We start from the raw sequence: 25078 nt of genomic DNA, 5'->3' as shown, positions 1-25078 counted from the left end.
AAACTTTGATTGAATTGTAATAGATGAACTTCACCAGAACAATAAAATCAAATAAAAATTGATTGAAATAATTGTCATCATCAAATTTCCAATCAAAAAAAAATAGAGTTTCATCGTTCGCTGTAAAATAATAATTTTTTGAAAAATGTTCGGAAAGAAGAAAGCACAGAGAGATCCAACAAGTTATGGCGATCATGATAATGAAAATCAAGATGCTGCTTTAAATAATTCAAATGATTCTTTCAGAGGATCATCATCAGATGGTAATAATAATGGATCATCATCCGATAGTAGAATTCCAAAGAAGACTATTACTACAGTCTTGTTAGGAGCTGCTGCTTTGGCATTGGCTGTTTCTAGATATAAGATTTGTCAGCCTAATCAATATTTAGTTAGAACAGGTATTGGTATTACAAATATGAGTGTTTCAAAGAAGGCTGTTGTTTGGCCATTGCAAAAGCATGTATATGTTAATATGAATCCAAAGACTTATACTGTAAGTTATTATATTTGAAAAATTTATTAGAAATTGTGTTTTTTGTGAAATAGTTCAATTTGCACAATATGAGTAAGGAAAAGGTTGAATTCAACTTGCCAGGTAAGTAGTTTAAACTATTGTGAAAATGAGTTGATTCGATCATTGAACTCTTATTTTAATTATTATTAATTTTGGGAATTAGTTACTTTCACAATTGGTCCTATCGATCCAAATACTGATAAGGGAATGGAAGGATTTATCAAATATTGTCAAAAGATTACTGAAGCAACTCCAAAGGAAATTGAAACATTGTAAGTTTTAATAATTTTAAATTTTGGAAATATCAAATTTTTCATCATAGGATTGCTGGTATTATTGAAGGTGAAACCAGAGGATTGACTGCTAAATTAACTGTGGAAGAAATGTTCAATTCAAAGGAAAGATTTAAGGAAGAAGTTGTTGCTTCTATTGAAAAGGATTTGAACTTGTTGGGTTTGACAATTTTCAATGCCAACATTAAGGAAATGTCTGACTATGACGAAAGAAACAAGTACTTTGAATATAGAAAGCAAATTGCCATTGAAAAGGCCAACTATCAATCACAAGCCGATGTCAGTGAAGCCAAGAAGGAAGGTGATGTTACAATGGAATTGAATCGTAGAGATACCAGAATTAGAATGGCTCAATTGGAACAAGAGGCTAGATTGTCAGAAAACGAAAATGCCAAATCAGTCTCCATTTCTAATGCTGAACTTGAAATTATTAAAGCTGAAAATCTTAGAAAGTCAGAAATTGCCAAGATTGAATCTCACATGGCTGCCAAGGAACGTCAAGCTGAATTGCAAAGATCTGTCAATACTAAATTGAAGGAACAACAACTTGAATTTATGAGAAGTGAAAGTTTATCAAAGGCAATTGTTGATGCTGAAGCTCAAGAAAGAATGGCCGATGCTCATTTCTATTCCGAAAGAAAGAAGGCCGAAGCTATTGAACTCACTTTGCAAGCTCAAGCCAACGGTCTCAAGATGATTTACGAATCATGTGGCAGAAACCCAGTTCTCACTCAATTCTACCTCGGTTTGAATAGTGGATTGTATCCTGAATTGGCCAAGCAAAGTGCTGAAGCTGTTAAGGGACTTAATCCAAAAATCAACATTTGGAATACTGGAAGTGATGCTGATAAGAATTCTGACTCAATGCAATCAATTATCAAGATGGTTCAATCCTTTGCTCCAATGCTTGAAGGAATCCAATTACAAGGTGGTGTTAAAATTCCAGATTGGCTTCCACACTCAACTGTAAATCCATCAAGTGAAATTACTGAAATTTCTGATAAGAAGGAAGAATAATTCCTCTAATAACTCAAATACTGCAAACCATCCATTCTCTACTAATCCATCATATCAATAAATAAGGGAATATTGATTAAGGAGTTTGAATCGCATTAATCGCACTAATTCTTGTCGGAAGAGATCGGAAAAACAAATATAAAAAAATGGCTAAAGGACTCACCCTGCTTTTTCATTTCGTGGCTATTTCCTCTCAATTAGCTGCCTTCTATTGGATGCATCTTATTGGAATTTTATCATTATCAATGATTTTGAAAATGTTCACCTTGTGGACTGGTTGTGTTCAAGTTATTTATTTCGGATTATCATTGTTGGAAGGCTTGTTTGGTGGCAATACAAAAAATCAACGATCATCAAATAGTATATTAAATGATTTATTCCATTTGACTTTATTGATGGCTCTCGCTACAGTTTCCTTGTTTTGGAGTATTTATTGGCTTGATCCTGAGAATATGGTTCCGAAGGGAATGTACTATCCTGATGGATTGAATCATTTACATCATACTGTGCCTGGAATTTTGGTGTTGATAGAGTTGATTCTTGTTAGATCAACAAGTGATGTTTTACATGGAATTTGGAAGAGAAAATTCTATATGGTATTGTGTATTCCAGTGGCCTATCTCAGTTTTACTGGACTTTCAAAACACATGAAGGGATATTGGCCTTATCCATTCATGGCTTCTTGGTCATTCTTGGAATTTGGAATTTTCTGTGTTTTTGCTGTCATTTTGGCATCAATTTTGCATTATTTAATCTACTTGTTGATTAAACTATTGAAGAAACCAGAAACTGTATCATTAAAATCAGAATAATCTTTTGAATTGAGAAATAATATTGGATTTGTGGAGTTCAATTAATTTTAATAATTTATTGTTGAACAGTATCATTTTCATATTGCCATTTAACTTTTCTAATAAAAACTTCTTCCAATGATGCCATTGTACAAGTCCAATCGACAATGAATGCATGCTTAGCTTCCTTTCTAGTCATTACTTTGAATAGAGTTTCTAATAATTGTTTGCTATCGTTTTGATGATTACCAATTCTAAATTCCAATCTGTTTGCAAAAGTTTCATTGTGTGAAATTAAATTAGGTGGAATTCCATTTTCAACCAATGAGGTTTGAACATAATTTCTAGCAACTTCATTATATTCTGTACTTGATGTTTGGACGTATAACTTGTAACCTTTACCATACTTGGTCTTTAACTCGTGAAGTGTTCCAATAGTTTTCATTTCACCATTAACGAGAATACCAACTTTATCACACAAAATTTCAGTTTCTTCCATAGAGTGAGTCAATGTCAAAATAGCTCTATTCTTATCTTCCATATATTTCTTTAAAATCATATGAATACCATGTGCACTCAATGGATCCAATCCTATATTAGTTAAATTTAAATTGTTAAATATTCCAATAATATTATTCAATACATACCACCAGTAACTTCGTCCAAAATTAATAATTCAGGTTTACCAATCATGGCAATAGCTAAAGATAATCTTCTTTGCATACCACCTGATAAATCTTTACAATTTCTTCTTCTAGCTTCTGTCAAACCAACATCTTGCAAAATTTCATCAATATGTTTTTCAATTAATTTTCTAGGAATTCCCTTAATAGCAGCAAAGAATTTCAATTGATCTAAAACTGTAATACCGAAAAATCTATCAAATTGATGAACACACCCAATTCTGGTAGCTAAAATATTGCTATCTGTACTGTTAATATCTTTACCAGACACTATTATAAATTAAATATTAATTAGGAAATAATTAAATATACATACAAGTACAAATTCCTTCATATGGAAATTCCAAACCAAGAATACAATTAACAGTTGTAGTTTTACCAGCACCATTGTTACCCAACAAACCAAAGCAAATACCTCTAGGGATACAAAATGTAACATTGTTGACAGCAACCTTTGATCCATATCTTTTAGTCAATTGTCTAACTTCAATGACATTGTTTTCCATATTTGTATTGTTTAAAACGTATTGAACTTCTCTTTCAACAGTATCATCAGCAACCTTATCAACATCGTGTGGTGTAGCTACTGCATCTGTGGAATAATTCTTATTGAAATTATCCTTCAATTTCATTGTTTCTTGTGATAATTTTTTAGCTTTCAATAATTTGTATAATTTTTTAAATAACAAGATTACTAAATTTGCAACTGGTACAGCCAATGCAATAATTAATGTAACTCCAATTAAGAAGGCATAGGCAATTACCACTTGTTCACCATAATTTCCTTCAATAGGAACTAACATACTTGGCAAAATCATCAAGAGTAAGATTCTCAAAAAGGCAATACTTGGAATTAATAACAAATAATATGGCATTATTCCATTAGAGAATACAAATATAGCAACAATGGATCCTAAAAATCCAAAGATTAACAAACAAAAACCAATAAAATATCCTGATTTAACCTTAAATACAGAGATTACATTAGCAATAGAAATGATGGTAATACCCCAAATTAGTAATGCGGTGATATAAATGCCTGCACTATTTAATTATTAAAACAATTAATTTAAATTATTGAAATAACAACTTACTTATTCTTTAAAAAGAAGGGATTTTGGAATGCCAAACCAACTACAATTTGAGCAACAACATAAATTACATAAATACCATAAAAGAAACATGTTTTAACAACTGCATGTAAAGTACTTGTAATACCATACTAAATTTACAATTAAATATTAAATAACAATTTGAATGTGTAAACATACCAATTCGATAATTTCCATCATACCACCTGATCTATCCTGTGCAAAACTATCAATAAAAACAGGGAATAATAAAGATAAGCAAATAGGAATAATGGCTAATGTAATTAATGGAATAAAGTCAGTAGTACCAAGTGCCATAAGAGAACTAGTTGAAGGATCGTTATTAAATCTTAAAGTAGTATGAGTAATGGGATTTATATTACTATCAGGCAATGATTCTATAACTGTTTTAAGAATTAATGAAATCAATTGATTATAAACTTGCTTATAATAGGATGTTATTTCTAAATTTAATTGTAAATTAGAATTCACATTTTCACTCTTTTTTACATTAATAATTGAATTAAATTTCTTAATAGTTTCATTATACTTGAAATTAGATTTTAAAATTTCACTTGGATCAATTGATTTATCCTTAATAAATGTAGGTGATGTTTTACATAAACTAGTAGGTGTTTCTCTATTACCTATTTAATCACATCAAATCAATAAAATGTAAATCAATCAATACTTGAATAATTTTCAAAATTAAAAAACTTACAAGGATGATAAACGCTATCAAGTAAACCTGCAGATTCATTATATAAATTAACATAACCCAACACATTTTCATTTGTACCCTGTTGATAACTCAATAGAAAATTAAAATCAGCAATTGGACATTCTATAGTATAACCAGACCAATCATCACGCTTATTACAGCAACCGTCTTTACGTAAAGAACTGTAAAAACTGGTATAAGCTGTTTCATACATAGAATCTCTTGAATAAGTATTAATAAGTCCAACTCTGATTAGTTTTGGACCTGCATCTGGATCCATGGTTACCAAGGTAATTATTAATGAAATAATACTTGGAACAAATGTTAATAATATGGACATGACAATGATCAATATCCAAATACAGTATCTTTGTCTTTCTTCTGCAAGAGTTTTCAATAACTGTGATGGAATAGATTATTGTAAAATAGTATTATTAAATAGTGTAAATATTGGTTTTTGTAATGAAATACGTACAATAGCTCTACTTTTAACAAGAATATTAACTTTCACTCTATCAGCAAGCACATCTTGTTGCAAATTGGCATTGATAGCAATTTGACTCGAAGTATCATCAACATAGGAATTTCTATTACTTGCCATCATTGTACCAGCACCGATAGGCGATGTTGATTGATACAATTGAAGATCTTCACCATTACCAATCGTCATTGGAGTGGAGGAATTATAATTCATCGACATTATAAAAAAGCCTCGGACCGATCAATTCTCAACTAGAAGCAAAAAAAGAAGAAAAATTTTGAATTTTCGCGATGTAATTTTTTTTGTTTTTAAATTTTTTGGAGTTTTTTTACAATTTTTCTTTGTTTGAGCTTCGATTTCAACTCTAATTGGAAGGAAAGTGGAAGAAAGATTTAGGGGCTGCTGTGGAATTGTTTTTCTAATTTGTGGACCTGTTGTTGGATACTGGATAGTGACCTGTATGAACGTTCCATGTATTGTTATTTGTTGGCTTCAAATGAGTTCCATCTTGGAAGCTTTTATTAAGAATTCAAAATTGGTGCAAGAAAATTGGTTAGAAATTCCTTTTCAACATTCTAAAACAGACAAAATAGATTGAGAAAAACAGATATATAACTCTATATCTGACTTGAAACCAATTTCTTTCTTTTGATTCTCAGAATTTGACTCAAAAGCTCAATTACTTCAAAAATACCAATTTTTACTTTGGATTAATAGGACAGATTCGAACTGGAGATCATAGACACAGAGTATACTTTCAATTTTCAGCCTTGACCATAATCATAATTGGTTGAGTTGACCAAGTTTGTAAATGACAATCTAAAATTTAATATTATTAAAAAAAAATGCAAAAACATTGTTCTTCGGCTGTTACTCCTCGGATAAAAGACTTCATTGGTTCTTTTATCATCAACAAGAATAATAATAGGACACTGATAGGACAACAACAACCTGAAGGAAAATCTTCATCATCATCATCATTTACATTGTACATATCATTACTCCACCATTCAACAACATCGGAATAGTCTATCACAATTAGAAAGTGTAAAATGTAATGTAAATACTATTAATCATTGTTGGATTAATAGCAATCAATATCGGAGATACGGACAAAAGGTGGATGGATTGTTATCGGATATTCATGAGAAGGTATTTTCCAATCAACACTTGTACACAACCAAGATATTTCATGTTGCTGTGGATGGATACAACCAGAAAAAGTACAAGGAAGCTACAGAATTTTTCACAAAAGTTATAGAGAAGGGAAAGGAAGTGATTGCAATTTCTAAAAAACCACCAACCAAGGAATTTACCATTGATAAGCAAATTCTATGGTCCTTCATCTATAGAGGAGTGATTACCAATTCATATCAGGATTTGCAAAAAGCTAAGGAAATTAATCCATTCCATCCAGAGGTTTTCTATAGGAGAGGAAATTTATTTTACTTTGATAGCAATTATTCAAGTGCTATCAAGGATTATTCTAAAGCAATAGCCAATCATCCAGATTTTTACGAGTGCTATTTCAATAGAGGATTGTGCTATTATCAATTGAAGAGACTCGATAGATGCATTAAGGATTTGGAAACGTATTTGAAACATGTACCAAATGATCCAAATACTCTCAAACTTCTTGGAATTAGTTATTATTACGAATATGTCTTGTATGATTCGAGAAGGGAATTACTTGTAAAATCAGTGGAAGCTCTCACCTCTTACATCAACTATAGAAAACAAAATTCCCTACCTCTCACTAAAGAGGACTATCTCATTAGAGGTTCTTCTCTTCGAGAACTCAAACAATTAGACCTTGCTCAACAAGATTTCCAAGCAGGCTCTAACTCTTCCATCAAATCACTTCTTCCTCCAATCATTATCACTCCAGTTGACTGTTTCACACAAGAACGAGTTGCTCTTGACACCCTTTAATTTATTTTTGTTATTATTAGTAAATATCTCTTTGTAAACTCATATTGTAATACTCACCCAATTATTCAATCAATTTACAGAGTTCAATGTGTTGGTAGGTACCTTACTATGTTGTTCAACCAAAACAAAATGATTTTGATCTCTTTCATGTTTTGCAAAACTTTACAAGTTCATTGTTGTATCTTTGTGTAAGGTACTAAAAAGGTACCGACCAAAAAAATATTTTCATATGTTCATCTCTGTGAAGAAGATTTGTGCCACACAACCAACACACGGAACATCTCTTCTTGTTATGAACTTTTTTTGATCAAAAGCCACTTGCAAGTATTAATGTTTTTTCATTAGAGAAAAAAACAGGAAGACAATAGCCACTAACACAGTTATATATTCTTTTTTAAATTTGTATCATACAACAAAGTACTATTATCATCATCATGAACGTTCTAAATCCAAATACTTATGTACACATTCTTGATAATGATTCGGGTGTTGTCAAGATTGAAATTGGTCCAAAACGTATTGCTTTGAGAGCCAATGAAGCCATCATTAATACACAAAATTTGTCAATCATCAAGGTAAGTGACCACACAACAATACAACATGTTGATCATCATCATTGTATTATCATCGCTGTTGTTAAATAATTACACTGATAATAGGAAGGACAATATGTTATTATTAAAAATCCATATGATTATGAGGAAGAAAGAAACTTGATGGGTGAACGTCGTGTTATTGAAGGACCAAAGGCTTTGGCATTGCATAGAAATGAAGTCATTGAAGCTATTACTGATGTTCATATTTTGAAACCAAACCAAGCTTTGAGATTGAGATGTTTGGTTGATAAGAAGATAGAAATTGATGGAAAGGAAGTTGATTTGAAGGTTTGTATTCTTAGTAATCATTTGAGCAATTTATTTTATTGTTAAATTAGGCCGGTGATGTTTATCAAATTAAAGGACCAGCCAGATTTATTCCAGATAAGGATACTGAAGTTATGAAAACTGTTAATGCCATCATGATCAATGAAAATGAAGGTATTTATGTTCAAGATACTGAAACTTCCGAAAAGAAGTTAGTTAAGGGACCTGCATGTTATATTTTGAAAGCAACTGAAGAATTGTACTATAAGCAATACACTGATATGGAAAAGACTGCTCTTGGATTACCTACTAGCTCGGATTATATGGCTACTGTTATTCGTCTTGAAAAGAAACAAGTAGTTTGTGTTTTGGATGCTGAAAGAAATGAAAGAATTATCAATGGACCAACCTCATACATTCTCTCACCTGAGGAACACGTTAAGTGTCTCTGGTTGTCTGCTGGTAAGCCAAAACAAATCAAACAAATTAAGGCCGCCAAAATTATGAGAGGTCCAGATTTCGTTTCTGATTCTTTCCGTGTCAGTACAAAGGACAATGCTGAACTCAGCATTTTGTTAACTTACAAGTGGGAATTTTTGGTTGATGAATCAGATTCACATGTCATGTTCAGAATGCTTGACTTTATTGGATATATTTGTGCTACCCTCATGTCAAGAGTTAGAGAACTTGCTGCTCTTTTCACATTCGAAGAATTCCACAGCGGAACTGTATCATTAATTCGAAAGCACCTTTTCAATGAATCCAAAGTCAATGTTGGAAACGAAGAAAAGTCCGTTCTTGGTATTTATTTTGATGAAATCAAATTATTAGTCTCTGAAATCGACGTTAAATCAATCTCACCTGTTAATAACCAAATCAATGATCTCTTGAACCAATCTATCAAATCTAATATGCGAATTGTCTGTAACAAGATGGAAACTGAAGCCTCCAGAGAAGCTCAAAAGGAACAACTTAAGGCAGAAGCTGAAATTCAAAAATTACGTGAAGAACTCATCGGTATTGAAAATGAAAACTTGCAAGTTGAAAAGGTTGAAGAAGCCAAGATTGATTCTCAAGTCACTTATGAAACAACCAAAGCTAACATTGAAGTTCAAAATTATATCAAATCAACAGATGCTCAAATTGAATTATCATACATGAAGGGCATGATTGAATTATTATCTACCGAACAAGGAAGAAAATATATGGAACTCAAGAAGGCAGAAATGGCTTCCAACATTCCAGATCAAGTTTGGTATCTCAATAATGAAAAGATCCACTCTTCTCTCTTCCAATAAATACTATATATTATTTGTATCTCACTAATACTTTATTTCTTTTTTCTTCCAAGTTTTAACTTGGCCAAGAATCCAAGTTTGTTTCTAGTTGGTTGTTGATTTTCTGACTTGTTAATTGTTATCTGAACAGTATGATTAGAAGAAAGCATGGTTAAGGCACCAGCTGGAAAAGACTTGGAAAATCTAGCATTGGATTTTCTTCCAATTACCAAACTTGAATCGCTTGCTGCATCATCATTGTGATCTTCACCGATAATGTCATGATTGTCGAGCTTTTTCCACTTTCGAATGGTTTCTTTCATCTTTTCTGAAACTACTGAGACTGCCCATTCTGTCTTGTCACTTCTCCTTGCATTAGAAATCAAATCTGAAACTGTCAATCCTTCAGAATTCTTGTGTGCTTTTGTAAATACAGATAACTGAATTGGCGCATTCGAATGCATCAAAGGAGAAAGAGGAGAATCCAATCCTGAACTAGGTTTAAAATTATTTTCCATCCATATCATTAGCCATTTCATTCCATCGAACAACCACATGAAATCCTCAAGATTTTCAATTGACTTGATAACTGCACCTGCTATAATATGAAGAATACTATTTCCTTGCTTGTCAGTATCGAATACAATAGTTTCCAATAAAGAATTTGAGCTTTTTGCAGATTTAGATCTAGAAATTGGTGAAGAAAATGAACTAGTCAAAGTAGAAGGTGAAAAATCAGAATCTGACGAGCTTGATTCTGAGTTTGATAATAAATTACTAGCACTGACATTCAATCGATCTGGTTGCTGCTGATAATTTGATAAAAATTGACAAATGACTTTCATCGATTCGTGATCATTCAAAGCAACTGATTCCAACAGAATATTTCTACCAAATGAATTCTTCAAAATCAATGCTTTCTCAAATGTATCACTTCCAAACAATGAACTTGCCATATTAAGAAATTCTCTTAAAAAATCCGAATGCATTGAAATGCTCGAATGTGCTCTAGCACTTGACTGGAATTGATTCGACCTGAAATCTTTCAAACATGAAAAGAGGCAATTCTCATCTCTCTGATTCCTCTTCAACAGGACCTTATTACAACGAGGTCCAATGAATTTCAGCAATTTCATATCTCGTTCTCTGCATGCACTGTGAAGAATGGACTCTGATGTGCCGAGTCCCAATCCAACAGTAATATTGAGTTTTGCACCAAAGAGGATTAGTAAATCTGCTAGAGAATAGTCTCTTCTTCGAAGTGCTACCACAATTGGAAGGTTTCCATGAGTGTCTGTGTGATGATTTAACTGTTTGGTTTTAACACTTGGTTGACTTAGTAAAAATACAATTGATTCATGGGAAGGATGTGTTGAATTTTCATCTGAATCAGTATTTGCTTGTTCTGAGCTTGTTTTTGATGTAGAAATTGCATAAAATAAGGGTGTTGACAAATTCTTGTCACATGCCGACCATAATTTCTCTTGTCTGGCATGACATTCTAAGGAATGTTCTCCATGCTTACAGTTATCATCACAGCAACATGTTAACATCCAATTCAGAACGAATACATTGTTATATCGAGCTGCCAAATGTACAAGAGTGCAATTATTTTTGAATTGTAAATGATTTACGACATGCTCGATGATTGATGGACCATCGACTGGATTTGAAGGTGTAGATGGAAAGGAATTTGATGATTCCATTCCTATACGATAGTATTTTCTTAAAATTCTTCCTAATTGTTCAACACTTGCTTGAAGAAATAAATCCGAATCTTCATTCGAAAGTGCTGTAAAGTGTGTAAACAGTTGTAGTTTATCATACCACATTTTGTTAGTAGACGCGACCGATAATGGATTCTTAGCTTCCAAACACACAACTTCATCCTCTAGCTCCATTTCGTCTGTTGAGATCAGTTTCGTTAGCTTTAGTTAGAATTTTTTGTAACAATTTAAAGAGGAACATTAACAATCACCTTCTCACTGAAAGTATCCCAACTCGCACCACTGTCAAACTTCTTTCTTGGTGTGAAAATCATGTTTTTCCTTACTAGGATCGCAAACTCCAAATTAGGCCTAAAAACTTTCTTTGGTTCAACTTTACAATAAACAATTGAGGTATTAAAAAGTACTTTGATAATACATGTGAAGAAGTTGGGTTGTATAGGATTGGGATTTGGTAAAGTAATGTCTTTAATCGAGCTAGAAATGAGTTTAGAATAGATTTATGTAATGTTAATGATATTAGTTTGGATGATTGTTGTCATTTGAACATGATGATAATCAATAAACATATATTTAAAATAAGTAACATCATTACATGGATGGTTGTCCTTTTTGAATGCCTTATTTGGCCTCAAGTTTCTTCTTTCGAAATAGAAAATTGTTATTGTAAGAAGAAATATTAATTGAAAAACAATCCAAACACAACTTTATCAAGTGCCAACACATAATCAATGAGAATATTGAAATAATATGTTTCCCTTTCGAACAATGGTCAAGACCCATTATTTCACAGAATATTTATCAATGCATTGATAATCCAATTTGGCTAGGAGCAAATTTACAAATTTTATCGTGTTGCTTATTCGATCCCTACCACAAACTTTTCTTGTTTTCCTACTAAAGAATACAAAGGTCCAATGAGAAAATGGTAAATTTTCAATCAGATTTTTAAAAATCTTTAGCACATTTTCCTTAGATACAAACGAACCATTAGATGATACGCTGATTTAAATCAAAAGAAAGCACTGCTATTGCACTTTTTCCCAAATAGGAAATTGAGCGCTAACCAATCAAAAATTTCAATTTAATGAAAATTTCATCAAAAGCTAAAAATGCAAAAAAAATTCAAAAAAAAATGTTAGAACAATTACAACTCGACAATTTACCAAATTTACCTCCGTGGGCTGTCTACTCCTCAATAGCAGTAGCTTCAATCGGGATACCCTACCTTCTCGTCACCCTCAATGAAAAATCAATCTTGAAAAAGATTAAAATTGTCAAGCAACAAGCCTCTGATGATTCCGATGATGTTCTTCCTCATGATCAACAGCATCCACAATATTCAAAGAAGAGTTATAAACCTCCAGTGCCAATTCCAGTGAATCAATTGCAACATTTTAATACTTTTTATTGTTTGTGGGTGAATTTGTTCAAGCAAAATCATGGAACGGTGCAATCGTATGAGAGGGCTATTAGATCTGATAATTTCAGACCACATTTTGGATTTATTGGGAATATTCCAGTGATGATGGTGAGTACGCCATCTGCTGCAAAAACAATCTTTTTAAAGTGGAAGGATGTGGAGAAGGATGATTCATTGATATTCTCTGAGGATATGCAAAAGTTTTTTGGTGTGAATGTTGTGTTTGCAAATGGAGATGTCTGGAGAAAGCATAGAACAATTATTAATCCTGCCTTCTTTAAGATTGAGAGATTTACTGATTGTTTTGTGAGAAATTCTCAAAAGGCAGTTGATTTATTGAAAGAATTATCTGGTGGAAAGAGTCAATTTGAAATTTCACCATCTGATTTGACTACTAGAATGGCTCTTGATGTTTTGGGTTTATGCATGTTGGGAGTTGATTTTGACTATCTCAATCAAATAATACCAAATCGTGGAAATAAGGATTCGGAAAAGAATTTGAAAGCCCTTGCAGCCTATCACTATGTGATGAATAATATGGGAAATGCAGCTAGACTCTTCTTGGGAAAGGCCTTTACCAAGTTGCCATTAGAACAAAATAGAAAGATGGACATGTCCATTGAGGAATTTAACAAGTTCATTGGTGAAATGATTGAAGATTGTAGAAAATCTAAAGATCCTGCCATGGAAGATACCCTTTTGAAAATGATGGTAGACTCTGTGGATGAAGAAGGGAATGGACTCAGCAATGAAGATATCAAGAACAACACCGCTGTGTTTTTCCTTGCGGGACACGAAACTACGGCAGTGGCTTTAGGTAAGTTGTTATAGAATTTTCTATTGTTCATCATCTTATTGAACTATTTCAGCTTTCCTCTTTTATTCACTAGCCAAACATCCACACGTTCAAGAAAAATTACTTAATGAAATTAATGAAACATTTGGAAGTAATGAAGATTTATCAAACTATGAAAAGATTCAAAGTATGAAATATTTGGATTGTGTCATTAAGGAAAATTTGAGAATTTATCCACCAATTCCACAACTTCCACCTCGTCGTTTGGCCACTCCACAAGTCATTGATGGATACAAGATTCCAAAAGGTTTCCTTCTCATTCTCAATATTTATGCACTTCATAGAAATAGAGATGCCTGGGGTCAAGATGCAGAAGAATTCAAACCAGAAAGATTCATGCAGTCAATTGTTCCAAATTCTTTTGTTCCTTTCGGAAATGGACCAAGAATTTGTTCAGGAATCGACTTTTCCAAACTCGAACAAAAAGCATTCATCATTTCCATTCTCCAAAAGTTTAGAATTGACCTAGCTCATCCAAATCAAGAAATGCAATTCAACAAACATTTGCCAAACCTTGCTCCAGTTGAAGGTTTTAAATTGAAATTATCCCTCAGATAAATCCTTTTGGATCACACATTCCACCACCAAAAAATCAATTTTGATTGGATAAACATTGCGTTTTTCAACAATATTTTACAATCAATATCTCTTCAAAGGATTGATGGAAAAATTCCAGCAACACGAAAAAAAAACGCGACAAGCCTTCGCTGATTTTTTCAGATTCTCTGTGAACCATTCATTTGCTTGTTTCAATTGCAGGATTTCAGAAAAGCGCGGGAAAATCATCTTCATCAATTTTGAAATTTATTATTATTGGAGAATGTTTCGGGTGGCTTTTACAGGACCTACTTTTAGAGTGAATGGGTATGATATGTTGAGGAATAATGCAGGTGGACCACCGTAAGTATTTTGTTTGATATTTAAAGTTGATCATCATCACGTGATGGTTAAGCAGAAATTTGATGGGACAAACATCCAGTGGTGGTGGTGAAGGATATTCTGGGACTAAAAAGTCATCTCCTCGGCTCATACTTCAAAAAACCTTTGGAAATATTGTTGTTCAAGCAATTTTGAGTATTATTTGCATGCTCATTGTAATCTCTCAAATTATTTGTGAATTGTTTGTTTATCCTGGAGCTGATTTGTTTGGAAAGATATTTCCAAGAGCTTTTATTTATCCAATCCTGTTGACCTTGTTGATTTTCTATATTATTGGGATTTATGCTTCTCCTACTTATCACTATTTGATTAATTTTCAAATGAATAATAGAGTATTGGAAATTGTGGAAGAAACTAAAAAGGAGAAACCAGAAATTGTGCTTACTGTTGAATGTTTTCACTATGAAACAAGAACTCATACCACCAGAGATGCCAACGGACATACAAGAACTCATACTACTACAGTGAGAGTGGTGACTCACACTGAATCGAGAACTTTACCTTTTGAATTTCACAGAGATTTTTCACCTCAATTTTCGTATGTTTCTTTACTTTTCAGTGTTGAATCAAGTTTAAAAATTTTTACTGAACTATAGATTCAAAAATACCAACAAGATTTTCATCAAATTAGACATGACCCAACAAGTGTTTGTGAATGATGGCGAATCGAAAAAGATTTTGGATCAGGAGAGAATTGCCATCTATATTGCAAATAGAGGACGTGATACACATATGGATTATTTCGAAAATTGGGGTACTCCAAACTTCCAAGGTCAATACCTGACTTGTAATCCAAATCTGAGAACACCTAGAATTGCCACACCTTTTTGGTATTTGACATTTTGCTTGTTTTTCGTTGGGTGGATTTATACAATTTGGTTCAATAAGAGATGTGACGCACAGGACTATACATTCATCAAACAATTGTCATATCAGCCATTCAATGATGGGCAAACTGATAACAATACGGATCCAACTATGTATCTCAATAGTGGTTATGGATTCAGTTCAAGTGGATCTAATGCTTTCAGGAGGACTTTTAACACTACGGAGCAACAATTGGACATGCCAGCCAATATGTTTACTCAACCAGTTCAACCAAACATTTACGGTCAACAACCAATGGTACAACCAGGACAGGTTCCACCACAATACGGACAACAACCAGGTCAAAATCAATTCGTGCCAATTCAACAAACTCAACCATACTATCAACCAAATATGTACCAACAACCACAAATAGGATTCGTAAACCAACCAGGAATTGCTTACAATCCAAACTTTGTCCAACAAGAACAATCAAGACAACCATTCCAAAATGATCCTGAACCAGTTCAATATTATCAATCATCAGGTTATATTCCACCAAAAATTTAATAATTAAAACTTGTGGTATCTTTCTGCTTCTTCCTTTCACGTTTTTCTTATGTTATTCAGAGGTGATTTCTTACCAGTCTTTTCTCATTGAATCAAAGATCTTTTAAGACAATTCAGACCTTCTTCATATGGTGCACCATATCGTTTAACAGAGGCAGTTAGTTCGATCTTGGAATATTTTTAAGAAAATGAAATAGTTTAATCTTTGATTATTTTCTAAATGGTTTTAAGGTGAACCCTTAAAAATTGAAAGTTGGGTAGGTTATATATCATTTCTCATGTGATAGAAAAATAAAAACTCAAACATATCAGATAAAGTCAAAACTTCATCTCGAGTGCCGGGAATTGAACCCGGGTCGCCAGAGTGACAGTCTGGAATGCTACCACTATACCACACCCGATTACATTCAACATAAAAAATTCCCCAAATCTGCTTACTTTTTTCTTTCTGGTATTGTGTTTTTTTCTAAAAACGTGAATTCATTTAGTGCACTATGCTGTCTCAAATTTTGCTCTTCCATTTGATCAACTCTAACCCATGTTTCATATTTGGAATATCATGTGCTTAAATCTCAATTTTTCAAGATGACTCTTCGCATCTTGTCTCAATTAATTCAAAATAATTTCTGTTCCTTTTTTGGGGAATTTTAAAAATCAAAAAAAAAATGTTTGCAACAGGAAATACATCATCATCGACGAAAAACAAAGTCATTGTGAATAGTGATGAAGATTTAGAAGATGAAAGTGATGAAGAAGAATTATTTGATCATGGGGCAACAACAGACAATGTTGATCTTCAAAATTCAACCTCCTCCGATCAACCTCTTGTGGAAGTACTTCAAACCTATTCTCCAATTGCCTGTAGAGAATGTAGAAAGGGACATAGAAAGGTTTGTTTACTATGCTTTTTATCATTGTTTTTTTGATCATCTTTGTAAAATTAATTATTGGATGGATTAATTTCTTTATTTACCACATCTGCTACTAGTGTGATAAAGCATTGCCAATTTGTTCTAATTGTCGTAGGAAAGACAAAGTTTGTGTTTATCCACAGGCTAAACGTAATAGAAAAGCAAAATCACCAACCAAGACTTTGGTGCCACTCTCTAACGCTCCTTCAACTGCAACAAACGAAGGAGATAGCATTGTGGAAAAAACTGAAAAAAGTCACAAAAAGGAGAACAAGAAGGAAAAACATGGTGTAAAACATGTACATGATGAGGAAATATCTAAAAGTGAGGAGGAAGATGGAGCTGAGCCAGTGATTGTTTCTGGTGTTCCAACTTTACATCCACATCGGGATGAACATCAACCTGCACACAAAAGGATTGAATTATTACAACAAATAGACAAGTCACCATTTGATGATCCAAAATATGAAACCTATGAGAATATTTTGAGTATGTTTGTGGAGCAAGTTCTACCACAAATTCAACCTTCATCAATTGCAAAACGGAAATTGGAGCTCGTTAGAGATTTATGCTTGTATGATTCATTAGTATCTTTCCACTTTATGACAAACGAATTAGGAACAGTGGATGACGAACCAACAAGTGAAAATATTTTGAAAACATACATCATCTCCATTCTGTACCGTCTTTGTGAGGAAACTCATGAACCTAATCATAATAATATTACTGAACAGCACAAAAATCATCACGATCAACATTACTATCATCACAAAAAACCTAGCTCTCTTCACATTTCAACAAATTTGCCATCATCCCTTGATTTCTCTATAGATTTGACACCTCTTTCTTTATCAACTCCAACCCCAGAACTTGCTCATCTTATAGGACACGACTCTTCAAATTTTCATCACATTGCCATAAGATCCAAAGAGCAAAAACTCTCAGATATCGATCATGTTGACTATTCACTCTTTCTATGTATCCAGTCTTTAGCATTTGATAGAGTAGGCCTCCCTCAAGTCTCGGAATTTCTCCTCAATAAGGCAAAGTCATATCTGGAACCTTTCTATTTACATTTAAAAGCTAAAAAGCATGTTAAATCCCACGATCACGAAACGTTAATACGAGTATTAATATGTTTTTCCTACATTTCACTTCTAGTTGCTAATAGACATCCAGAGGAAGCATCCAAGTACATAACTAAGGTATCATCGTATTTGGAATCAAGAGTAGCCAAACATGATACAACCACTAGTAGTATTCACTCACAACATGGATGGAAAGAATATAGGAATACTATCAAAGACTTGGATATTGAAGATCATTTACTTCATCTATTACTCTCTCATGTTCAAGTTATACTCTTCTCGAAAAAGATTAAGAACAAGTTAACATCATCCCAAGTTCAAGAATTTCTCGTCTGCTTGAATGAATTACACTCATCTACAATAGTTTCTCAATTTAATACTCTCTCAAAACTTCAAAATTTAAAAGAATCGGCAACAACTACCGAATTTTTAATCAAAACTTTGAAACAAAAGAAGAATAACGAGAGATTATTACCTCCATCCCCACAAGCAGATGAGCTTCTTTATGAATACTCTTACCTTCACATTCATGAAGAAGATGAACAAAGAATAAGAGAAATTGAAAATGAAACTTCATTCTGGGTTGAGAACTACCTGACCATACCTTGCAAATCGGTTCGTGCCCATCCAAGTGCAAGTATATCTTGCTCTAACACTCAGAAAGGAATCTCCTTCGATGAATGTTTAGAAAGAATGAAACTTTCCAAAGAGTTCCTCAATTATGGAAATCAAGTACTCAAAAATTTTATCCCTCCACTCTCTGCTAATATTTCTCTCTTGACCTCCCAGATGATTGCTGACACTATCAGTATTATTGTATCAAAGTTATCCATTGTTGGAGATGATATGTGTTCCTCAAAAACGAGTGAAAATTATTCTACACTTCCAAACATTAACACACCAACCTCAATATTAGCATCTTATTCTGTCATTGAAGCAACAAGAAATGATGCTTTCTATTTCAGTGGTCCAGTGGTCCTTCCGTGCATTGTTAAAGCTGTAGAAATTCAGCTCGAAGAATTGGAAACTTTACAATCAACTGCCCTAATGACTGGAGTTTTTGGATTGTATGGCTCTCAAGAATCTTTATTTGGTTCTTCTGTAGATGATTTATCTGTTCTAGGACTTTCAGAAGTTCCAAACCATACCATCCACAGAATTAGACAATACCTTAAATGGGGATTGGAAGCAATTGTAGTTTGTGAACAATTGAATGGTGTGATTGATGTATTCGATTTGAAGGAAAATGTGAGAAAGATTGTTGCTGAGGAAGAATTCAACCAACGTTGTCCAAAGGACTACTTTTCCATACCAAGCTATTACTTGAATACTCGAACTGATAATTCATCAACAAATATGCAAGATCCAATTACTCCTTCAGTTGAAATGACAGAGAGTGAATCATCATTTCCTCCCCTCTCCTCAACTGTAACAAATAATGACAACCCAGTACAATATCCCATTATTTCCCAACCAAATAATATATCCAATCAATCTGAAGTTTACGAAGTCAACCCACAGGAAAACAATGAGCTTTAAAATTCTGTAAATTATTTGAATTGTAAAAATAAACTTCTTTTTCAATCTTAAAAAAATTAACTACACCTCTGCTTCCCAACCACAACGTCAGAGAAGAAAATTAAATTTCGGAACGATTTTGTAGAAAGCCATTCTCAAAGCCTTTGGATGTGTTACAACTCTTGGAAGTAACAAGCTAAATAGAAGACAACTTTTGTGATCAACCTCATCAACATCATCATTATCAAGTATTATCTCGAGAACAATGTCAAAGAGAAGTCTATATGATTTCATAAGCAAATATGATTATTGTGAAGGTGAACTCGCTGAACGAATTAGTGATTGCGAAGAGGATCATGATAATAGTACTGCTAGTAAAAAGGCTAAAACATCCAATGAATTGTTATCAACAACAGAATCATCACAGCAGAACATCAATTACACATCCGAAATGTTAAAGTTTACCAATGCAAATGATGATCAACATCACAATAATAACGGATCAACATCATCAAGCAATAATACTGACAGGATTAATGGTAATAATCGCTACAAGCGACCTCTCTCTCCAAGCATATTTGGCCCAGAAGATCGTGATCATGATTGGCATACTCCTTTCGTCTCAGTAGAACATACTTTTGCATATAATAATCAGGATGATTTCGATGAACAATACGCAAGAGCCCTTCAAAACTCTCTCAATGATGGTGATAGTGTTATGTGCACAAATTATGATTTAAACTCTGATGTACCACGAGCCTTCCAAGCTGAAGTTCATCAACCAACAATCACTTTGGAAGAATTTTCAGCCCAGCTTGCTTCTCAAATTACACCTTCTTCATCCCACACCATGCGCGATGACTATCCAACTGGTTTATCGACCAAACTCTATCCCGAAGGTTACTCGACCCTTCTCTATCCCAAAAGTGAAACCAAGAACTCGAATGATTATTCATCAAGTTGTTTTGGTGATGAAGAACATGAGAAGAAGAAAAATAATTTTAAAAATAATTCCAACAAAAAGAATAACCTCCACGCAGCTAAAGAGACTCGTAGAGAAGAAGAACAACGACCACTAACAGAGCAGCAGCAAGATATAACAAATAGTCGCGACTCGAATAGTACTGACTGGCTTGATAGAAGCAATTCGACACCAATTGTTAACGATTCAAGGAAACAAAAGAGATCCATCTCTATCGAAGAAGAAGACATTGTTGATTTATCAGATCAATCATCTAATAATAATAATATTACTGCTTTTGATCAGCAACAAGTACAACAAAAAACATCATCAGAAAATAATTTATTGAACACAATGCCAATCCAAAGTGCAACTGAAGGAAGTGAATCATCCGATCATCCAACACTTACTTCCCAAAATTCCAAAAGACTCCAACAAGTTCCAGGTGTAAATTCTGCACCAACAACAACTAGTGAACCAACCTCCCCTACCAACACTGGTAATTCTGTTGCATCAGTAGCAGAACAAAACACTTCCTCTCATGTAAATACCAAAACAACAAGACTCTTTTCTGAAGAGATTGCCTTTAGACACTTGATTTGCATCAACCCAAAGAATGTTGGTGAGGTATCTAGTTATCAAATAGCACTGACTTTCGATGAAAATAGTTCCTACACAAGTAAGACAGAACCACCATCAAAGCAATGCCTATTCAAGGTTGGAGCCAAATATGACCTCAAGAGATTGATTGAATTAATTTCCGATCATTCCACCATGCCTATCACAACAGTCTGTTTCAAAAAGACACTCGGAGAAAGACAAAAAATTATTCCACTTTCAACAAAACTTTCAATCTTTGAAAAAATTACTCTCCAAAAACCAGTAACCCTCTTCATTAATGGTAATGAATTTGTTGAATTGGACTATGGCCATATGTACACAGAAGCTGGTAATGACCTTTTCAGAGAAAAGAAATTCGAGGAAGCTCGCGAATGCTACAATACTGCAACCAAACGTTATCCAAATGATTCAAGAGTGTTATCAAATAGAGCTCTTTGTTTAATCAAACTTGGTAATTTTTATCAAGCTTTTAATGATTTGTCAACTGTCATTGCAGACAAGAACGAATCAACATTACTCGATAAGGTATTACATAGAAGAGCTCATGCTGCCTCTGAGCTTGTAAAGAATTTGACACCTAATGACGAAATGACCAACTTTATCAACTCTCTTGTTGCAAATACCATTGTTAAGGATGAATCATTGGAAGTCAAATTACATTACCTCTGTTTGAAGGATATGCAAAGCTATTTCCAAAAGGTTGGTATTCTTGGTGATTACGCAACAGTCATCAGAAAGAAGGAGGTCGAATTGAATGATGTGAAATTAATCAGGTCATTCCACTACTTGTTACATAATGCTCCTAAAGTGCTTAATTACTGTCTTATAACAAAGCGTGAGTTGACAGATCTCAAGCAAACAACAGTCTTCCCATCATCTATCTATAGCCCAGAAAATAAGGATTCATCTTTAATTCATACACCTATGCCTTTCTGCTCACGTGAATGGTATGATTCAGAAATGGCCAGATATGAAGAGTTATTTAGTGTAAAATTGTGGAAACCATTCTATGATAATAATGAAAATATTCATGGAAAGCAAATGTCATCACAAGAACTTTACAAGTTTATTATTTTCACTACCTTCAAGTATCTGTTGTCAAAGCCTGATTTTGGTACTTTACTTTCTAGTGATATCAATTTTAAGATTTTCACCAAGATACTCATTTATCTTGCTTTTAGTGCAGGAACTCCACCAAAAGTTTATCTCTACATTAATAATAAGAGTGATGAAACTAAGATATCAATGCGAGAATATATTCACCAAAATGTTATTGAGTATGTCCATATCCAAGTAAGAGATTTCCATTTCATTGTAGAATTCAAACAACCAGCTTCATCAAGCTTTAGTGCAACTGATAGTAGCTATGGCGCAAAAGAAAATCGTGTTAAACATGGCTCTGAAAACTTCTCAATTAGAGTTGGAGACAATCTTCCTTCTGAAATTTTAGAATAAAAATAATCATGTTTATATTGACATATTTGAAATGTTAAAATCTCGTGAAATATCATCCAAAGAGCTACACTCAAACTCTTGTTCTGAACCGATCGAAACAGTGTTCAGCGAGGTATCCATTGAAATGCTTGCTGAAGTTTCGTTCATATTATCAACAAGGTAAGAAGTATTTGGAGTAAACTCATTCAATAAACTACATTCCTCATCGTCACTTGAAAGTTGTTCTTCATCCTCTTCATCACTCGAGTAGCTGCCAATGTTATATTTTACAGATATTTCCAATTCAGATGTCATTGATGAAAGGCTTACATTATCATCCAATTCTTCATCCAAATTGTCCTCTTCCGTGGACGAGTCTGATTTGTATTTAGACTTTTCAAAGTAATTCAGAACAGAATCAAAGCATTTTTGCACAGACTTTGAGGTTGCTATCGCTGTTGACACTGTTGATGGCAACCCAGTGTAAACATCATCAAAGTCAATGGAGTATGGAGTAGAATTATCTTCACAATCAGAAGAGGTTTGCAAGGTGATTTGTGAGCTTTCAGATTTCTTTGGAGAGGTGTGTCTGCTGGAGCTTTCCAATCGCTTCTTAACACTTGATTTTTCTGGACTAGAAAGCAGGGCAATGTACTTATCCAGCCACTCTGCCTTTTTCTTTGTATCTTCCATTCTTTTCATTGTCTTTTTAAATTTCTTGTCAGGTTTGTTGATTATGGAGGGAGAGGTTGTTGTTGATTTGGTCTTGTCTGATATTATGAAGGATGAAGTTGAGGTAGTATTTTGAGAGACACTCTTCCTTGGTTCAATATTTAGAGACTTCTTTTTCTTCTTTGAGTTCACCTTTTTCTTATTATTGGAGGTCATATTTGTGACAATCTTATTAAAAACTTCTGACTTTTTAGGTGGCGTAAAACCAGGTACACCTTTTGGTGTATCTTGCTTTTTGGCAGGACTGTTAACAGGTAGACCGTCAATAACTCTATTGTTGGTGCTAGGAGGACCATTTGTTATGGAGAGTACTCTATTGGATGTTGAACTGCCACTACTATTAGAGGATTTGGATGAAGTTGTTGAGGTTGTTGAGAGAGTCGTAGAATTATTGGATACTTTCTTTTTAGTTGGCTTAGATTTTGTTTTCTTTTGCTCAGATGAATTTTGAAGATAAATATTTGCTTCTTCATTACCATTTGATTGATTGTTTGATTGTTGATTGACTGATTGTTTGTCTGACTTTTTAGTTCTTGTAGAATCAGATGTATTATTCGATTGTATTGCATTTCTAGAATAATCGTTTTCATTTTCCTTATTATTTTCATCGATTGCTGTCTGTGTCTCCACTGAGCTAGTTTCCTTTCTTGTGAGCTTTTCCACAATATTTTTAAATTCTGAAGTTTCCATACATATTCTACTTTTTCTATCTTCCTTTTTGGTTTGATTTTTGGCATATTCTGCACATCTTTGTCTAATCATATCATACATGTCCTTCTTTTCATCATCGTCTTCATTATAATGTAAATAGTATTCCCAAGGAGTAGAATCAGAATACATTCTACCCATTCTAACTCTTTGAAAGAAATTATTTGGCTCATCTGGATTTTGATTATACCTTGAGGCTGGATCGTATCTGGTATTTAGTGTCACACTTTTGACTGAGATGGGGTTGTTACTTAGATAGATCGTATTTGTATTATAAGGCTGCATCTTACTTGGATTCTTAGGGTATGTGTTAGGTTGTGATTGCCTAGAGTTTGTTTCAATCTTTGGTTGATTCATATAATAATCCACAGATGGAGTTTGATGTGAATGAGCTGATTTATACATTGGTAATGAAGGATCTTGTGGATTCTCCTTGTAGCCAACTAATTTCTGCATCATTGACTTTGTGTCTGGAGAATATGGTCTATATTGCTTTCCATCATTACTTGGATAATAACCTTCCATTGGTTCTCTTGTTGATGAGTCTGGCCTTAGTTGTCGTTCTTGTTTGGTTAAGGCCCATTTATCTGTTGTAAGAGTTTGAGTACATAAATGACAGTTCTTGCAACATTCTGCATCCTTCTCGGCTCTTCTCTTCCACCCCAAAGATGTGCTATAGTGACTATTGTCGATTTTTTCTCGGAAGCCACTCATCTTGTCATCAAATGTATAACTCTTTCTAAGGACAGCATCATCGGAACGTGGAGGAATATTTTCTCTTGTTGGGAAGGGAGTAAATGTTGCTCCATAAACTCTCTCGGAAGAAGATGTTTGTTTTTGAGTTGTTGGCACAACATTGGATGATCCTAGACATTCCCTATTCATAGAGTCCCTTAAACTAAATGTTGGCCTCCCAACATTTGACCTCGAAGTATATTCACGATTAAAGAGGAGATTGTTGCTGCTACTATCAAGTGTCTCATTCATAGTTCATGTATTTTTTTGTGATTGAATTTTTTGATTTTGGCGCCAAATATTTGTAGACTTTTGGAGGGAAAATGAAGTTTCTTTTGTCTAAAAGGAGCTTTGTCAAATGGCCTTAATATTCTTTACAATA

The 25078-nt window shown here is 33.5% G+C and overlaps 9 protein-coding genes, 1 non-coding gene and 1 pseudogene across 11 annotated transcripts; 7 read left to right on the top strand and 4 right to left on the bottom strand.

The window, feature by feature from the left end:
* The first annotated feature begins 97 nt into the window (after nt 1–97).
* NAEGRDRAFT_59806 (uncharacterized protein) lies at nt 98–1905 on the top strand. The gene is made up of 4 exons (XM_002669970.1): nt 98–496; nt 550–598; nt 681–789; nt 840–1905. The coding sequence occupies exons 1-4, from the start codon at nt 146–148 to the stop codon at nt 1825–1827; spliced, it is 1497 nt and encodes a 498-aa protein (XP_002670016.1). The 5' UTR covers nt 98–145; the 3' UTR covers nt 1828–1905.
* Nucleotides 1906–1973: 68 nt separating this feature from the next.
* Nucleotides 1974–2639, top strand: NAEGRDRAFT_75041 (uncharacterized protein; the record flags this gene model as incomplete). Its single annotated transcript, XM_002669969.1, has 1 exon — nt 1974–2639. One exon carries the CDS (start codon nt 1974–1976, stop codon nt 2637–2639), a length of 666 nt encoding a protein of 221 aa, XP_002670015.1.
* A 55-nt stretch (nt 2640–2694) lies between these two features.
* Nucleotides 2695–5813, bottom strand: NAEGRDRAFT_75040 (uncharacterized protein; the record flags this gene model as incomplete). The annotated part of the gene is made up of 7 exons (XM_002669929.1): nt 2695–3209; nt 3266–3571; nt 3618–4345; nt 4396–4523; nt 4573–5039; nt 5114–5513; nt 5589–5813. 7 exons carry the CDS (start codon nt 5811–5813, stop codon nt 2695–2697), a joined length of 2769 nt encoding a protein of 922 aa, XP_002669975.1.
* Nucleotides 5814–6439: 626 nt separating this feature from the next.
* On the top strand, nt 6440–7526 carry NAEGRDRAFT_75039 (uncharacterized protein; the record flags this gene model as incomplete). Its single annotated transcript, XM_002669968.1, has 2 exons — nt 6440–6582; nt 6686–7526. The coding sequence occupies 2 exons, from the start codon at nt 6440–6442 to the stop codon at nt 7524–7526; spliced, it is 984 nt and encodes a 327-aa protein (XP_002670014.1).
* A 221-nt stretch (nt 7527–7747) lies between these two features.
* On the top strand, nt 7748–9710 carry NAEGRDRAFT_81983 (uncharacterized protein). The gene is made up of 3 exons (XM_002669967.1): nt 7748–8101; nt 8186–8410; nt 8461–9710. The coding sequence occupies exons 1-3, from the start codon at nt 7961–7963 to the stop codon at nt 9685–9687; spliced, it is 1593 nt and encodes a 530-aa protein (XP_002670013.1). The 5' UTR covers nt 7748–7960; the 3' UTR covers nt 9688–9710.
* Nucleotides 9704–11590, bottom strand: NAEGRDRAFT_59804 (uncharacterized protein). The gene has a single exon (XM_002669928.1). It carries the CDS (start codon nt 11565–11567, stop codon nt 9720–9722), a length of 1848 nt encoding a protein of 615 aa, XP_002669974.1. The 5' UTR covers nt 11568–11590; the 3' UTR covers nt 9704–9719.
* A 938-nt stretch (nt 11591–12528) lies between these two features.
* NAEGRDRAFT_81982 (cytochrome p450 family protein) lies at nt 12529–16016 on the top strand (the record flags this gene model as incomplete). Its single annotated transcript, XM_002669966.1, has 5 exons — nt 12529–13633; nt 13686–14201; nt 14515–14572; nt 14628–15149; nt 15208–16016. 5 exons carry the CDS (start codon nt 12529–12531, stop codon nt 15986–15988), a joined length of 2982 nt encoding a protein of 993 aa, XP_002670012.1. The 3' UTR covers nt 15989–16016.
* Nucleotides 16017–16318: 302 nt separating this feature from the next.
* NAEGRDRAFT_t752 lies at nt 16319–16389 on the bottom strand. Its single transcript has one exon. It is a non-coding gene; the product is annotated as a tRNA-Asp (tRNA).
* Nucleotides 16390–16653: 264 nt separating this feature from the next.
* On the top strand, nt 16654–19575 carry NAEGRDRAFT_88178 (annotated as a pseudogene; the record flags this gene model as incomplete). Its single annotated transcript has 2 exons — nt 16654–16878; nt 16977–19575. Coding segments are annotated over 2 exons (2778 nt in total), but the record flags the coding sequence as incomplete, so codon positions are not given.
* A 30-nt stretch (nt 19576–19605) lies between these two features.
* On the top strand, nt 19606–22563 carry NAEGRDRAFT_81980 (uncharacterized protein). Its single transcript, XM_002669965.1, has one exon. It carries the CDS (start codon nt 19771–19773, stop codon nt 22540–22542), a length of 2772 nt encoding a protein of 923 aa, XP_002670011.1. The 5' UTR covers nt 19606–19770; the 3' UTR covers nt 22543–22563.
* On the bottom strand, nt 22555–24948 carry NAEGRDRAFT_53853 (uncharacterized protein; the record flags this gene model as incomplete). The annotated part of the gene is made up of 1 exon (XM_002669927.1): nt 22555–24948. The coding sequence occupies one exon, from the start codon at nt 24946–24948 to the stop codon at nt 22555–22557; it is 2394 nt and encodes a 797-aa protein (XP_002669973.1).
* Nucleotides 24949–25078: the final 130 nt, after the last annotated feature.

This window comes from Naegleria gruberi, assembly GCF_000004985.1.
Source record: "Naegleria gruberi genomic scaffold NAEGRscaffold_76, whole genome shotgun sequence".
Taxonomy (NCBI): Eukaryota; Heterolobosea; class Eutetramitea; order Acrasida; family Naegleriidae; genus Naegleria; species Naegleria gruberi.
The sequence above is the reverse complement of the archived record's forward strand: the minus strand, read 5'-3'. Positions and strand labels throughout refer to the sequence as shown.

What these genes read in the sequence shown, in the direction of transcription:
- NAEGRDRAFT_59806 (XM_002669970.1), top strand. Translation starts at nt 146, where the DNA reads ATGTTCGGAAAGAAGAAAGCACAGAGAGATCCAACAAGTTATGGCGAT. An exon ending in TGAATCCAAAGACTTATACT is followed by an intron (nt 497 to 549) that starts GTAAGTTATTAT and finishes TTTGTGAAATAG; the next exon opens with TTCAATTTGCACAATATGAG. An exon ending in GGTTGAATTCAACTTGCCAG is followed by an intron (nt 599 to 680) that starts GTAAGTAGTTTA and finishes TTTGGGAATTAG; the next exon opens with TTACTTTCACAATTGGTCCT.
- NAEGRDRAFT_81983 (XM_002669967.1), top strand. Translation starts at nt 7,961, where the DNA reads ATGAACGTTCTAAATCCAAATACTTATGTACACATTCTTGATAATGAT. An exon ending in AAAATTTGTCAATCATCAAG is followed by an intron (nt 8,102 to 8,185) that starts GTAAGTGACCAC and finishes CACTGATAATAG; the next exon opens with GAAGGACAATATGTTATTAT. An exon ending in GAAAGGAAGTTGATTTGAAG is followed by an intron (nt 8,411 to 8,460) that starts GTTTGTATTCTT and finishes TTGTTAAATTAG; the next exon opens with GCCGGTGATGTTTATCAAAT.
- NAEGRDRAFT_59804 (XM_002669928.1), bottom strand. Translation starts at nt 11,567, where the DNA reads ATGGAGCTAGAGGATGAAGTTGTGTGTTTGGAAGCTAAGAATCCATTA.
- NAEGRDRAFT_81980 (XM_002669965.1), top strand. Translation starts at nt 19,771, where the DNA reads ATGTCAAAGAGAAGTCTATATGATTTCATAAGCAAATATGATTATTGT.